This window comes from Haliotis asinina, chromosome 4, assembly GCF_037392515.1.
Source record: "Haliotis asinina isolate JCU_RB_2024 chromosome 4, JCU_Hal_asi_v2, whole genome shotgun sequence".
NCBI classification, from domain to species: Eukaryota; Metazoa; Mollusca; class Gastropoda; order Lepetellida; family Haliotidae; genus Haliotis; species Haliotis asinina.
In genome coordinates, this window is record NC_090283.1 from 3,041,782 (window position 1) to 3,057,250 (window position 15,469).

General features: G+C 39.2%; 2 protein-coding genes across 2 annotated transcripts; both read left to right on the top strand.

Moving 5' to 3' along the window:
* Window positions 1-3,936: 3,936 nt before the first annotated feature.
* LOC137282153 (uncharacterized) lies at window positions 3,937-12,726 on the top strand. Its single transcript, XM_067813884.1, has 5 exons — window positions 3,937-3,979; window positions 4,107-4,385; window positions 4,849-4,984; window positions 11,864-11,895; window positions 12,605-12,726. Exons 1-5 carry the CDS (start codon window positions 3,946-3,948, stop codon window positions 12,724-12,726), a joined length of 603 nt encoding a protein of 200 aa, XP_067669985.1. The 5' UTR covers window positions 3,937-3,945.
* Window positions 12,727-13,443: 717 nt separating this feature from the next.
* Window positions 13,444-14,481, top strand: LOC137282154 (ankyrin repeat and death domain-containing protein 1B-like). The gene has a single exon (XM_067813885.1). It carries the CDS (start codon window positions 13,444-13,446, stop codon window positions 14,479-14,481), a length of 1,038 nt encoding a protein of 345 aa, XP_067669986.1.
* The last annotated feature ends 988 nt before the right edge of the window (window positions 14,482-15,469 follow it).

Below are 15,469 nucleotides of genomic sequence, written 5' to 3' on the forward strand. Positions count from 1 at the left end.
CAACTATATTATCAGAAATTAATCCATCTGATTCTCCTCTTAGACAAGATGGAATTTTTCAAAGGCAGACTGGTCGTTATATAAAACCTTATGTACATGTAAACTAAGGCTGCAGTGTTTCAGTGATGTAACTGACCCTATTCGGCTTTTTACTGACACTTTAAATGAAATAGCTGATGAGTGTATAGTGTATACCAAGGCCCTGTACTTCTCCACATGTACGGAAACCATGGTTCAGGTCCGACTGTAGGCAAGCCAGAAATGCGAGGAAAAAGGCAGAAAATTATTTCCGCCTTCATCCAACTGCCCACAACTTACTCAGTGCGGAAACCCGTCGTACCTTTAAGCAAAACAAACGGCAGTCTTGGAGAAACAATGTGTCCAGGATTAATTCACGCACGCCAGTGTCCAAGGTATGGAACATGGCTCAAAGAATTAAAGGCAAAGGTTCAAAATCTTCAGTTCACCATCTCAAAGATGGTGATAATGTAATTACTGACAAATCTCAAATTGCAAATAAAATTGGTGAAACACTTGCCAAATATTCTGCATCGGCAAAGTATGTCTCCGAGTTTCAGAAATAGAAAAAAGGAGAAGTAAAACCTAATTTTGAATCAAATAATGGTGAAGATTATAATGAAATCTTTCCAGTACATGAGTTATATACAGCTCTTGACCAAGCTCATGATATTGTAGCAGGTGATGACAATATTCATTATCAGCTACTGAAACATTTGCCTGAACCACGTCTTATGGCACTTTTAGATATATTTGACAAAATATGGACGTCTGGAAAGTTTCCTAATTCATGGCGTAATGCCATGATAGTCCCAATACCAATAACTGGCCGAGATCATACAGATCCGTCGAATTACAGACCGATATCTCTCACTAGTTGTGTCTGTAAACCATGGAATGTATGGCGAATAATAGATTAGTCTGGAACCTTGAAACCAATGAGGATATCACAAATATTTAATGTGGTTTCAGGAAAAATCTTAGTACCACTGATCATTTGGTACGTTTAGAATCCTTTGTTAAAATGCAATGGTAAATAAACAATGTGCTGTATCAAGTTCCTTTGATCTTGTGAAATCTTATGATACGACCTGGAAGCATGGTATTTTGAAGGGTTTACATGACTTTGGATTGCGAGGCTGTTTGCCTCTTTTTACATCAGAGTTTTGAAAAGTCCGAGTGGGTTCAACCCTGTCTGATCATTACAATCAGGATCAGGGTGTCCCTCAAGATAGTAGTTTGCCTGTCACTTTATATAGTATTAAGAGCAACAGTTTATCCAATGTTTTAAATGACTCAATAGATGGATCATTATTTTTTGGATGATTTTGATATTTCCTAAAGGCCTGAGACTTTGTCTTAGGTCTCGCAGAACCTCACCTGTTGCCAGTCTCTATGCTGGGTCCGATGAACCATCTCTTACACAACGCCGTATAAAATCGTCTTTGCAGTCCATTACCAAATTGTACGCTAATGATTGTGTGGTCAATCCCCTTCATGAGGATTTATACAACAAGAAATCTTCTCTTGTTCCGCCTCTGGGGCAGAGAATTTAACCATTTATTTCTGCTGCCGGCATTGAGCTGGAAAATATATCTCCTTCCTGTCTTCTTTCTTCTTCCCCTTGGCAGTTGGTTGGGCCATAGGTTGACCTAACATTGACTACATTAAAAAGTAAGAAACCAGTGAATAGCAATATAAACAAGAATCAATTGATCAATTGAAAAGAAAATATAGTAATTACAAATCATCATTTACAGATGGGTCCAAGGACGGTGGCGCAGTGGCTTGTGCCACTCCCGCTTGACCTAGGACAGTATCTAGTAGAGTACCAGCTCTAATTTAACTGCAGAGGCAAACGCCATTAACGGCTCTTAAATATATTCAAAGACACCTTAACATAAATAATATATAGTCTATTCAGACTCTCTTTCTTGCCTTCAGGCTATTAAGAATCTTTCTTGTAAACATCCACTTTTAATAGAAATTATAGAATTATATAATGATCTTGTTACTGACCAATACGACATCGTCTTTTGTTGGTTGCCCAGCCACGTTGGCATTTCTGGGAATATGATGGCCGACCCTGCTGCTGGCAACAACTCAACAAATCTGTGACAACGCGTCTTAATCCTTATTCTGACTACAAAGCTAGCATTAGAGCCTACACTGGTTATACCTACTTGGGTGTCAGTCCAGATTTGAAGAGGTCATTTTACGACGATGTCGTATTGGTCATACAAGATATACTCGTGCACACCTATTAAAAGGTGAGGATCCTCCGTTTTGTATCCCTTGTGATGAGACAGTCACGGTCAAGCATAATATGTCGAATTCTCCATCATAAGGAATAAGTATTTTACTGTAAAAACTGTTGAGTGCTCATTTAATTATTGGGTTTTTAAAGGAAATTGATTTCATGGATGCATTTTGAGTAATATGTTCTGTAGAGAGATGCATTTTAATGATTGGCATTATAGATTTGTAACTAGAATTGTTGGTGGCTGTACCCGCAAAGGGGTTTGAAATATTGTAAATTTATTGTCCTCCTGAGAGGGTACGTAAGTCCAAAAACTTTCAAGTCTATGTGAACTTACCAGGCTTTTTAAACGTAGTATTCTTGTTGTTTTAATTTTGGCTAACTTTTCCTACAATCGCAAGCAGCTGAAGGGATGGTGTAAATCCAACTGGGGTCCATGTATGTAGCAAGGTACTGTAAGTCCCCATGGTCCCTAGTGTGGTGATCTACCTTCAGTTGTTGGTGATCGATAGCCTGTTTTCATATTGTATTGTTGAAATAGTGATAATAGTTTTAACTTTCCATGCTAGTTTTAAATCAAATATTCTAATTGTTATTCTAACCTTCGTTGACAGATTTTTACAATATGCATATAAATTTATTTCATTTAAATGTTAAGTGTTCTCGTCACGATATGGCTGAGATATTGCTGATGTGACGTTAAATATTAACTCACTCACTCTCTCATTGCATGCATATTCACTAGCTTTAAAACCTTATCTTTTAGACCTCCCATAAAAGTACCGTTTTTGAGTTAACAAAATTAAAAACGGCTGATCATAGATTGAAACGGGACGATGGTAAAATGTCAGTCTGGAAAACAGAACATGTACAAGTTGTATAAAAAATGTTATGTATGACGAATTTCATGTTATTTTACCACGTACACATCTAAATTTTGACCGTAGGAAGATGCTTCCCACTTATTTTTGGTAATAACCCACACATGGACAAAATTATCTCACTTGAAACTAAACTGCTTAGAGTCATTTCTAAATGTTAATCAACATATTTCCTCATGGGCTACTGTATTATAAACGACTGTATATTCTTTATATCATTCTGTGTGACTTCCAAGAATAAAAGATTGTTCTGTTCACTGACGATTTGAGATTTCATCTGTACAGCTAAGTAAGTGTGTGTGTGTGTGTATGTGGGTGCGGGGGGGGGGGGGGGGGGGTGCAGAGGGTGAGATGAATGGTATGCTGACGTTTGTGCTGTTTGGTTCCGGAAGCATTGCGGTTTTAACTGGATACTAGCAGTATGGTACATAATTATTTCCACAATGCACACACCGTGCTCATTAGAAAATAAATCAGATTCATTCACGTAGGTGCACGGTTTTGATTGACATGTATGACAGAACAATGTTACCAAGAAAATGCCAGATGTCGTAGAATGAAATTTTAAGAGTGTCATGCTCATTACAATGGGTCTCGAAAAGCTCACTTTATTGCAAAATATAAACGAATCTTCTTGTGCTGTGCGATTGCAGCGTACTCACTATTACAGTATACACAATAATCCCTGTTCAACAAACGCATAACAGCAGAGTACATAGTCAAGCAGGAATATTTTACATATGCAAAAAGCAGTGTTCTCATCTTTTTCAGACTGAGGCAGTGACGATGCTGAAGTATCCCATGCTTGTATTACTAATTGGTGAGTTATTTGTTGTTCATAAATACATGCAATGGCTATCGCGTGATTAATTAGTTGGTTGCTTGGTCGTTTGTTTGGTTGATTTGTCGCCAACTGTTTGAACATCGTGAATATTTCTCTGTTTCAGCAATTGAAGGAAAGGGTGATGAGTGTCCCTTGGGTACATATGGCGAAAGCTGTAACAAAAAATGCAGCATTAATTGTGCCCCTTCTTCTTCTGACAAAGCCATCTACTGTGACAAACTAACTGGAAGATGTTCAGAAGGATGCAACAGAGGCTGGCATGGGGACCAGTGTAATTTCCGGTGTAGCAGGAACTGCTTCAACGATGTCTGTAACGTACAAATTGGAAGTTGCATACAGTGTAAAGCGAACTATTCAGGGGAATATTGTGAGACGTACGAAGGTGCGTGGACCGAAGAATGTGTATTTTTGTATGTGGCTTTGTTGATAATGTGTGCATTATTATTTGTCTAGCATATGAAGCCACTGTACAGTGATTACTGCATGTCACACGTTTGTAGTCATCTGAGCTTGGTTTATTCGCTTCTATGCACTGCTACTTTCGTGAAGACAACCGAGTTAGTAAGTCTCTTTAACAATACGTTATTGTTACGTCATGACTCGAAAGCTGAATCTAATGCACTAGGTTTAAAACCGGGAACAAACAACAAAGCGAGGCGGTATAATTAGCAATTCTATTCTAAAATTAACTACGATAACAACTATTGCAAAGGTATTGACATGGCAGGATAAGTTCATGGCTATAATGATACAAATATTCACATCAAAGAATGATAATATTCTATCAAAGGTAGTAAGGTGAAAAGGACAGAAATGATAATAATCACTTTTTTTAATAATTGTAGAAATCAGTCCAAGCACATGTGCACAGCAGACGGCACAAGATGTTACCTCAACACCACTGGCTGCGATACTTGTTCCAGTGATCATCTTCTTCCTCCTCATCATCATAACTCTCATCGTGTACATACATAGATTAAGGTATGAATTTCCCATGTTCATCTAAAATGTTATCATCACCGTCATCATCATCACCCTGATTATGTACATGCGTTGAAGAACTCATCACTTCATCATGTTCTCCAATTAACAAAGATGATTCATTCTCTCCCTTGAAACTTGCACACTGGCTTTAGGTATGGGTACACTGTAGGTATCTGCACATTGATGCCTCTGTGTTATATCTCCAGCTTGATACCTTGCACCATGTACCATACATCCTAGCTTAAGTGTGTGTTAAGTCGCCACCTTGACACCATTCTTCTTAGTTTTACGTGTGGAAATTCAACAGCTGTCATAATTTTTGTAACAGTGGTGACTTATCCTTTGGTAGGTGAACAACACAAATAGTTTCATCATGAACTTTCCATTCATGTCCAAATAAACTTGAAGTTGAAGTGAAATTAAAATGCCAGAAATGATTTCAAGTTTTGTTTAACATGCTTTGTGACGTTTACTTACTCCAGATCCAAATTGAACATGTTTTATGATGTTTATTTACCCCAGATGCAGGCTAAACATGTTTTGTGAAGATCAAGAACCTAGATTTCTCTTAGCGCTAAAGGGCACCCGTGGCGAGCCACCTCCTCGTGGTGGGTGCTGGGTAACGCCAAGAGCTCGCCAACACCCCCGTAGTGGACCCGGGGGGATATTTGGTCCACCAACCCGTTTGCCGTGGGTTGCGGCCCTGTGTCGGCGGAGGAGGGGATCCTGGTGGTTGAGGGCAATAGGGGCCTGCAATCGTGCTCCTGTTGCTCAATACACCACTTTGGCCCTGACTTCGCCTAGACGGGTGGTCGAATGGGCCCGGTTCGACCAATCGGCTGGTCATGCCAAGCCCTGTGCATGGAGTATTGTTATATTTTTCAATGCACACTTTAGAATTGTTATAACTTTGGACTTGGCTATATTATCTAAAACATTTTTGATTTTGACATATGTTGTTCTGAAATTTGCCTAGAGTCCTATGCCAGAAGGCGGTGGCTCATGGGCCAATCTGGTGGAACTATTAATCTTTTAATTTTTCTGCTGGAGTATATCATCCGGGTATCCTTGGTGCTGCAAGCTGGAGATCCGCTTGTTTTTAGCATTGTCCTTGTGATACTCCGTGGTGGGTGGGGAGCTCGGATGATGAAATCTCAACACTAAATATGGCTTATGAAATCCCCACAAAAAAAACCAAACGTCCTCTTGAAAATGATGTTGATGATAATGACCTTCGACCGTCCAGATCAATTGAGTTTTGGCCACGCTTTCTTGTGATCGAATCTGCTGATAAAACGCCTCTAAAATTGAACCCGTTCGCAGTTGCCAAAGGTATTCAGGGTATTGCCGGGGAAGTTAAGAGCATTAAACGGTTACGTTCAGGTGCACTGCAGGTTGAATGTGGGAAACGGCAGCAGTCAGTCAATTTGATGAGCATAGAATCGTTTGTTGGAATTCCGGTTACTGTATCTGCTCATAAGACGTTAAACACGAGCAAAGGGATCATCAGAGACCGTGATCGGTTGTTTTCTGACATGACAGAACTTGACATCATGACTGAAATGAAAGATCAAGGTGTGCTCGACGTCAAACGCTTTTCAGTCCGTAAGAACAATGAAAGTGTTCCAACCAATACGTATCTGTTCTCCTTTTCATCTCCGACAGCTCCAAAATCATTGAAGGCTGGTTACTGCAACATCAAGGTTGACGTGTACATTCCGAACCCACTGAGATGTTTTAAATGTCAGAAGTACGGCCATGGTGTAAATACTTGTACATTGTCCGTTGTGTGTGCCCACTGTGGTGAGAAGACACACACAACAGAAGATTGTACCAGTGACTTAAAAAAATGCACCAACTGCTCAGGCGACCATTCCTCATTTTCTAAACAATGTCCTGTTTGGAAAGAACAAATGGAAATAAATAAAATCAAATTCACTCAAAATATCTCTTTTTCTGAGGCCAAAAATATAGTAAAAAGAACTGATCATCCAGAAAGTTATGCTGCGGTGGCAAAAACAACATTGGAGTCACGCTCCAAAATAACAAAATCATCCACAGGCTGCCAAACTACTTTGACTTGGGTCAACTGCGATTCTCCACAGCTTTTGTACCCTGCTATATCATCACAGACTGAGGAACCACTCCCTAGTACCTCAAAGCCGTCTTCTGATCACAAATCATCATCATCTCAGTCACATTCAAGGTCTCAATCAACATCTGATAGTCAGCAAACGGTGAAAAGTAAACCAAAGCCAAAGCCTGATGCTTTAAAACAACACAGTAGCAGAGCTCCTAAGGGGTCACAAAATAAAATTCAATTGTACAATAAATATGGGTCTCTTGAAGATATGGACGTTTCTGAAAACGTCCATTCTAGGGCACATAGCTTGTCGCCCTCCAAAAGAGTGCGGGGTAGATCCCCAATAAATCCCCCAAAAGATAGTTTATACCAATAATATTGTACAGTGGAACTGCAGAGGATTGAGGACTAATTTACATGAACTACAGCTATTAGTCCAAGATTTTATACCTTCAGCGATATGTCTCCAAGAGACATATTTAAAACAAACAGATACATTTAATTTTCGTCAGTTTAATGCATATCATTGTTTTGCACCTCCGGGTGATAGAGACACTGGCGGATCATCCATTCTTGTCGGACAAAATGTTATTCAAAGCCCTGTTTCTCTTGTTACTAATATGCAGGCTGTTGCAGTAAGAATTACTTTACATGTAGCGTTTACACTTTGCTCTCTTTATATTTCGCCGTCTTCGGCGTTTGCCAAAACCGATCTTCAAGCTCTATATGATCAACTCCCGAAGCCCTGTATTATAATGGGAGATTTAAATGGGCACAACCCACTCTGGGGTAGTGTAAATACAAACACTAAAGGTAAATTGTTGGAGGACTTTTGTTCTGACAATGATTTATGTATTTATAATGATGGTTCCAACACATATTTACACCCTGGTACAGGGACTTATTCTGCTCTCGACTTGTCACTCACAAATTCAGAACTACTTAATGAATTCGAATGGTCAGTCCACGATGATCTCTGTGGAAGTGACCATTTTCCTACTATATTAAAAGCTGTTACTCCATCTGATGTTCCTCCATCATCAAGGCGGAATTTTAAAAAGGCTAACTGGGCTTTATATGAAACACTGTGTTCTGAAAAACTTAAACCCGAACGTTTTATTGACGTTCTCGATGCTATTAAATGTTTTTCTGATGAATTGAACTCCATAGCTGATGAGTGTATACCAAAGTCCTCTGCAGTTCCACATATTCGAAAACCATGGTTCAACGATGACTGCAAACAAGCTAGGAAGGCAAGGAAAAAAGCAGAACATTATTTCCGTCGCCATCCAATGGTGCATAATTTAAATAAATTTAAAATTTTAAATGCTAAAGCGCGGCGTACTTTTAAACAGAACAAACGCCAATCTTGGCAAAATTATGTATCTAAAATAAATTCTCGGACACCCATGTCCAAGGTATGGAACGTGGTCCAAAAAATTAAAGGTAAAGGTACTAAATCTACTGTCCATAATCTTAAACATGGAGATCAGTTACTTACGGATAAATCAGATATTGCAAATAGACTGGGCGAAACCCTCGCTAAACACTCTTCCTCCTCTAATTATTTACCTAAATTCCAGCAGTATCAAAAACAACAAGAAAAGAAAACTATTAATTTCAATTCTGATAACGGGGAAGATTATAATGAAACTTTTTCTATTCATGAACTCCATAGCGCTCTTGATCAGGCTCATGACACTGCTACAGGAGCTGATAACATACATTATCAACTCCTGAAGCACTTACCAGAATCCTGTTTGGAGACGCTGTTATCAATATTTGATGATATTTGGACTTCCGGGAAATTTCCTTCTTCATGGCGTGATGCCATAGTAGTACCAATACCTAAACCTGGACGTGATCATACCGATCCATCTAATTATCGTCCGATTTCATTAACTAGCTGTGTTTGCAAGACCATGGAACGCATGATAAATAATCGACTTGTTTGGTACTTGGAAACAAATAACCTTATAACAGATATACAATGTGGTTTCCGTAAAAACAGAAGTACTGTCGATCACTTAGTGCGTTTAGAATCATTTGTGAAAAATGCACTAGTCAATAAACAACATGCTGTGTCTATCTTTTTTGATCTCGAGAAGGCATATGACACAACCTGGAAGTATGGCATTCTGAGAGATTTACATGATTTCGGTTTGCGAGGTCGTTTGCCTGAATTCATAGGCAAATTTTTAAATAATAGACAATTTCAAGTCCGAGTGGGTTCTACCCTGTCTGATCATTACAATCAGGATCAGGGAGTTCCACAAGGTAGTATTTTGTCAGTCACACTTTTTAGTATAAAGATAAACAGTTTATCAAAAGTTTTAAACGATTCAATTGATGGATCGTTATTTGTGGATGATTTTAATATTTCTTGTCGTGGTAAAAATATGCATACCATTGAACGACAACTACAGTTGTGTTTAAACAAAATTAATAAATGGTGTCTTGAAAACGGCTTCAAATTTTCTAAATCGAAAACTAACTGTATACACTTTTGTCGTAAATATAAACCACATAAAGACCCTGAACTATCTCTAGATGGCACACCAATTAAAGTTGTGAAGGAAGCTAAGTTCTTGGGTCTCATTTTTGACTCACACTTAACGTTTTTACCGCATATTAAATCACTTAAGACTAAATGCCTGAAAGCACTTGACTTGTTGAAAGTGGTTTCTAATTCAAAATGGGGAGGGGATCAAGCTACCCTTCTACATCTATATCGATCTCTCGTGCGTTCGAAACTCGATTATGGCTCCATCGTCTATGGTGGAGCCTGCAAAAGCTACTTAAAACTATTAGATTCAGTCCATCATCAAGGTCTAAGACTTTGTCTTGGCTCCTTTCGAACTTCACCTGTTGACAGCCTGTATGTCGAGGCTGACGAACCATCTCTTGAGCAGCGACGTATAAAATTAGCTTTACAGTATGTAACAAAATTATATTCCAGTGAGTCAAACCCTGCATATAACTGTGTTTTCAGTCCTCTGTGTGAGGATTTATACAATATGAAATCTTCACTTGTACCGCCTCTTGGTTTAAGAATTAAACCATTCCTTGCTGCTGCGGGCATTGAGCTGGAAAATATAGCTCCTTCCCGTCTTCTTTCTTCTCCTCCTTGGCAGTTGGTTAGGCCCCAAGTGGACCTAACATTGACCACATTTAAAAAATCAGAAACTAATGAATTACAGTATAAACAAGAATATAATGAATTGAAACATAAATATAGCAGTTATAAATCCTTATTTACAGATGGGTCCAAGGACGGTGGTGCAGTAGCTTGTGCCACTGTCATTGGATCCAGAACAATATCTTCTAGATTACCAGATAACAGTTCTATTTTTACAGCAGAAGCTAACGCCATATTAACAGCTCTTAAATATATTCAAAGACGCCATAAACATAAACAATATATTATCTATTCCGACTCTCTTTCTTGCCTTCAGGCGATTAAAAATCTTTCTTGTAAACATCCACTTTTAATTGAAATATTTGAATTATATAATGATCTTGCTACTGGCCAGTACGACATCGTCTTCTGTTGGTTACCCAGCCACGTAGGCATTTCCGGTAACGCAATGGCCGATCTTGCTGCTAAGGCAGCACTCAACAAATCTGTGACACCACTTCTTATTCCTTATTCTGACTACAAAGCTAGCATTAGAGCTTACACTCGTAATCTGATGCAGAAGAAGTGGGACACCCAAGTAGGTATAAATAAACTACATGAAGTAAAACCCTACATTGGTTATACATACTTGGGTTGTCAGTCAAGATTTGAGGAAGTCATTTTGCGACGATGTCGTATTGGCCATACACGATACACTCATGCAAACCTTTTAAAAGGTGAGGATCCTCCATTTTGTATCCCTTGTGATGAGAGAGTCACGGTCAAACATATTCTGCTTGACTGTGTTGAATTCTCCATCACAAGGGATAAGTATTTTACAGTAAAAACAATGAAGGATCTTTTTACAGACATTAATTCTCATTTAATTATAGGTTTTTTAAAAGAACTTGATTTTTTGGTTGAATTTTGAATAACATATTCTGTAAATAGATGTATTTTAATTATTGGTTGTTTAGATTTGTAACTAGAATTGTTAGTGGCTGTACCCTCAAAGGGGGTTGAAGTATTGTAAAATTATTGTCCTCCTGAGAGGGTACATAAGTCCACAAACAGTGAAAGTAAATTCTCAATTTCCAGGTTTTTAATCGTAGAATAAATGTCTTTTTATTGTATGGCTAGATTTCACAAATTGCTGATGGCTGAGGGAATGATGTAAATCCAGCTAGGGTCCATGCAGGTAGCAAAGGTACTGTAAGTCCCCATGGTCCCTAGTATGGTGATCTACCTTCAGCTGTTAGCAATATATAGCCCATTTTTACATTGTATTGTCCTGTATAGATAAATTGTTTTAGGTATAGTTACTAGTTTTATATTCTAATCTGTGATATCCTAGTTGTTTTACTGTCCTTCGCTGACAGATTTTATAATAGATATATATTTCATTTTAGTATTAAATGTTCACGATATGGCTGAGATATTGCCGATGTGACGTTAAATATTAACTCACTCACTCACTCACTTAGCGCTAAAATAGTCCTAAGTGCCATACATAAACGTACAGGAGTGTGGAAATGCTTAAAATGTGTTCAAAATGCAATCATTATCAGACTGCCTATAAAGCTAGAACATTTATGAATACGAACTTACGAATACATTTAGCAAAACAAAATGACATTTGGCTTCTCGGATACAACTGATTCTTGCTCTGTTACAGATCAAGGAGTCGTAAAGACGGAATGAAACAGGGTAAGATATTAACAACAGATTAATGTAATCGGTTTTGACCTTTTTACCTATTAGTTACGTTTAAGTTGTCTTGGGTTCAAATTTACAGCAACACATTTATGTACAGTTGTGACGTTCCTGAATAGTAATTGATCATCTCTTTATTGCTTTGTTATTCACCTGAAGCTCATGTCATCAGGATGGATCAGTTTCCATACGATTTAGAGAATACTGGGGTTTTGTTTTTGTTAATTATCATTAATCAAAAAAGAAAGAAAAAAACATTAAGATTGCCTCTTTTTATCGCAATACATACACGTGGCGACATCATCACAGTTATCAGACAATGGCTTCAACTTAAACTCCTTTGTACGCTTAACCGGCATTGTGAACAACATGTTTCCATATTCGTTGAGTTAAAGTGAAATGAAGCATTATTAAAAACAGCGAAAATCAAGGATGCTGAAACAAGCCAGCACTATGTTTGATTCAAGGGTTCACGTCAAATAGCCTAATGCATGTGGAAAACAGAATTCACATGCAGCTTGTGCCATCGTTCCCTTTGAAAGAAGCTACTGACAGTATTGAAGTCTCACAACGTCTTCACCACGGCACAACGAAAATCGTTAAGTGCCCACAACATATGCAGGGCCATTGCATGGTTACATGATGGTGAATCCAAAGAAAGTGTTGCTCGTCGTCTTCAGATGTCTCCCTCTGTCATTCACAGACCGAGGAACAGGTTCCCGGCCACAAGTTGAACACGGAAGGTGTCGCTCTGGAAGGCCTAGAAAGGGGAAGATGAACGATATGTTGTGTTCCAAGCCCATCGGAACCGACTCACAACTGTGATCGACATGTACTAGGCTATATGGATTAGGCGTTTGACTAAAAGGTTTACTTCTGTGCAATGTAGCATTGTGTAGTCTAAATAGGCTGTGTTCAGAAATACTGCGATTGTCCTCAAGAGTTTCAGTTTTGAGGGCTTCCCCAAGGTAACAAGCTGAGCTACAGCATCACGGACGTTCCTCCAATAAGATGATGACACTCCATGGGCTGCACATAAACTAAACATAAAATCAATATGAACTCACAAACTGATATTTGCAGAGATTATATGGTTGAGGTGACGGAGAGTTTAAATCGGTTTATTTGATTGCAAATCTTTAAATGTGGAAAGATGAAACAGAGAAAAGAGTCCTGGTCAGTGCTAAACTTTCTGAAATGATCATAAACGTTCCTCAGACACACTTTCTCATTTCCAGACAAAGTGGATGGGAGTGAAAATGAAAATCTTATCTCTGTGGAATGTACCAACAGAGATGCAAGTAAGCTTTTCTAGCTCACCTAACTCTGAAATAACTATTTCTATCACAAACACGTTCAGGTGGTAGTAAGGACATAAGGAACAAGCAAGTGTTTAATTGAATGCTTCCATTATTCTGACCATGTGGATACTCCACCTCTAAGCAACACCCCCGTTTTCATGTGTGTCACTAAATCTGTGTAGGACATCTGTGACAAAGCAAATTACGTGGATTTTTCTGGTTTGTTTATCAACCATGTCCCATGGCAAGTGTGCTCCTTTCTGTTACAGTTCACACTAGTCACCAGATTCCGGACACTGACCTGATTGTAGCCTGCAACAAGGGGAATCTACAGACAGTCTATGATATTCTGAATGACAGCAAGGATGGTATCAACAAGAAAGATTCAAATGGTCTTACACCAGTTATGTGGGCTGCAAGGAAGGGACACATAGACGTCGTTGACTTGCTTGTCGGAAATGAAGCTGATGTGACACTTGTGGACGGTGGGGGTAACAACATCCTTCACTGGGCCTGTTATGGAGGACATATGGCAATGGTGAAACATGTCGTTTCAAAAATTAAGGTGGACATCAACAGAAAAGGACAGAATGGGAGAACTCCGCTCATGTTTTCAGCTCGGCAGGGGAAACTGGCCATGTTTCATTTTCTTGTAAGTGCTACAGGTCAACTTCCATCAGAAGTGGACAGAGATGGAAACAGCATCCTTCATCTCGCCTGTAAAGGGGGGAGTGTGACGATTGTAGACTACATCCTCTCGCACTGTGTTGACATCGATAATAGAGGAGAATCCGGGAGGACACCATTCATGGTGTCAGCATACAACGGACACAAAGAGCTGCTTGACCTGCTTGAGAGTAGAGGAGCTGATGTGACACAAACTGATGAGGATGATAACAACGCTCTCCATGTGGCCTGTCTGGGTGGACATGTGGATATAGTGAGCCATGTCACTGGGTTGGGCAAGGTAGACATAAACAGTCGCGGTCAGTTCAGGAGGACACCACTGATGATGGCAGCCAGGAATGGGGATAAAGAAATATTTCACTTACTTGTTAATGAAAAAAAAGCTGATGCAACAATAGTGGATGATGACAGAAACACCATCCTTCATCTTGCCTCTAAGGGAGGGAATCTACATATAGTGGAGTACGTCGTCGAGAGGATGAATGTACACATCAATGCCAGGAACAAGCGGAATGAAACAGCTACCATGCGTGCGACAACGGGAAGTGATGTAAGAATCTTCCTTGTGTCACGTGGTGGCCTCATACAGTAGCTGAAAGGAGAAGGACTGGTTAATGATTCTCAGCTGAAAATGGCAGAATTGTCCCGCTGCTTATCTGCCATATTGAGAGCCTTGTATTCCTCCCCATCATTTATAGGATACAGAGCAAATGAGCCAAAACTTTTCCATGACAGGCAAACATTACTGACAGGAATATAGTGCACGCATTAACAGCTGCAGCTGATTCGAGTCCATGATAGTCAAACCTTCGGCTCAAACACTGGAAAGATCCATAGATCAGATAAATGTGGAAAAGGAAGTACACCCTCCTTGTTTGTGGCATAGAACGATTTCTTATACCGTTGTCAAGCTGATTTATACATCATTACTTACTCATTGACTTCTAGAAACGTGATCAGACAACTGAAATATTTGGATTGTCAGAAAGTCATAAAATGGATACAACATTTGGAAACATCCTTTATGCAGGGGTGATGGAGGAATTCGGGGATGTACATGTGCATTCCCTCGAAATAAGAGGTGTTAAAAGACCAGGCATGAAGAGTCAAGTCCGGATAAGTACAGCCTGTAGTATGACTGGTATGTTTTGTTTTGATCCGAACATTCTGGAAACTACCTTTCATGCTCCAGATGATTAAATATCCCTTGCTCTAAATGCATTGCCCGCTAATTGAACATCCCTCAAACATAAAAACAGTTTCCAAGGTGTTGCAGAAGGGTAGATGCTGATGTCCACTGTATCAGTCGGTGCCAGGAACAGCAGGTGCTCCTCCTTCAGATGACAGTATTGCTGGTCCATCTGACCTGTATTCACTGAAAGGTTTCTCAGCTTGCATGTCCAAGCATGCATCATACCGTGTTCCATCCATGGAGACAGTTGGTGGTGTGCACATGAACACTTACAACGTGTAACGACAATGTTAGCCTGTAATGCTCCGTTACCGATTATGTAAATAGTATAGAAAATATTATATATAAAATATATATATATAACCAAAAGAAAAAAAATATATATATA

What these genes read in the sequence shown, in the direction of transcription:
- LOC137282153 (XM_067813884.1), top strand. Translation starts at nt 3,946, where the DNA reads ATGCTGAAGTATCCCATGCTTGTATTACTAATTG. An exon ending in CATGCTTGTATTACTAATTG is followed by an intron (nt 3,980 to 4,106) that starts GTGAGTTATTTG and finishes TCTCTGTTTCAG; the next exon opens with CAATTGAAGGAAAGGGTGAT. An exon ending in TAAAGACGGAATGAAACAGG is followed by an intron (nt 11,896 to 12,604) that starts GTAAGATATTAA and finishes TGTCATTCACAG; the next exon opens with ACCGAGGAACAGGTTCCCGG.
- LOC137282154 (XM_067813885.1), top strand. Translation starts at nt 13,444, where the DNA reads ATGGCAAGTGTGCTCCTTTCTGTTACAGTTCACACTAGTCACCAGATT.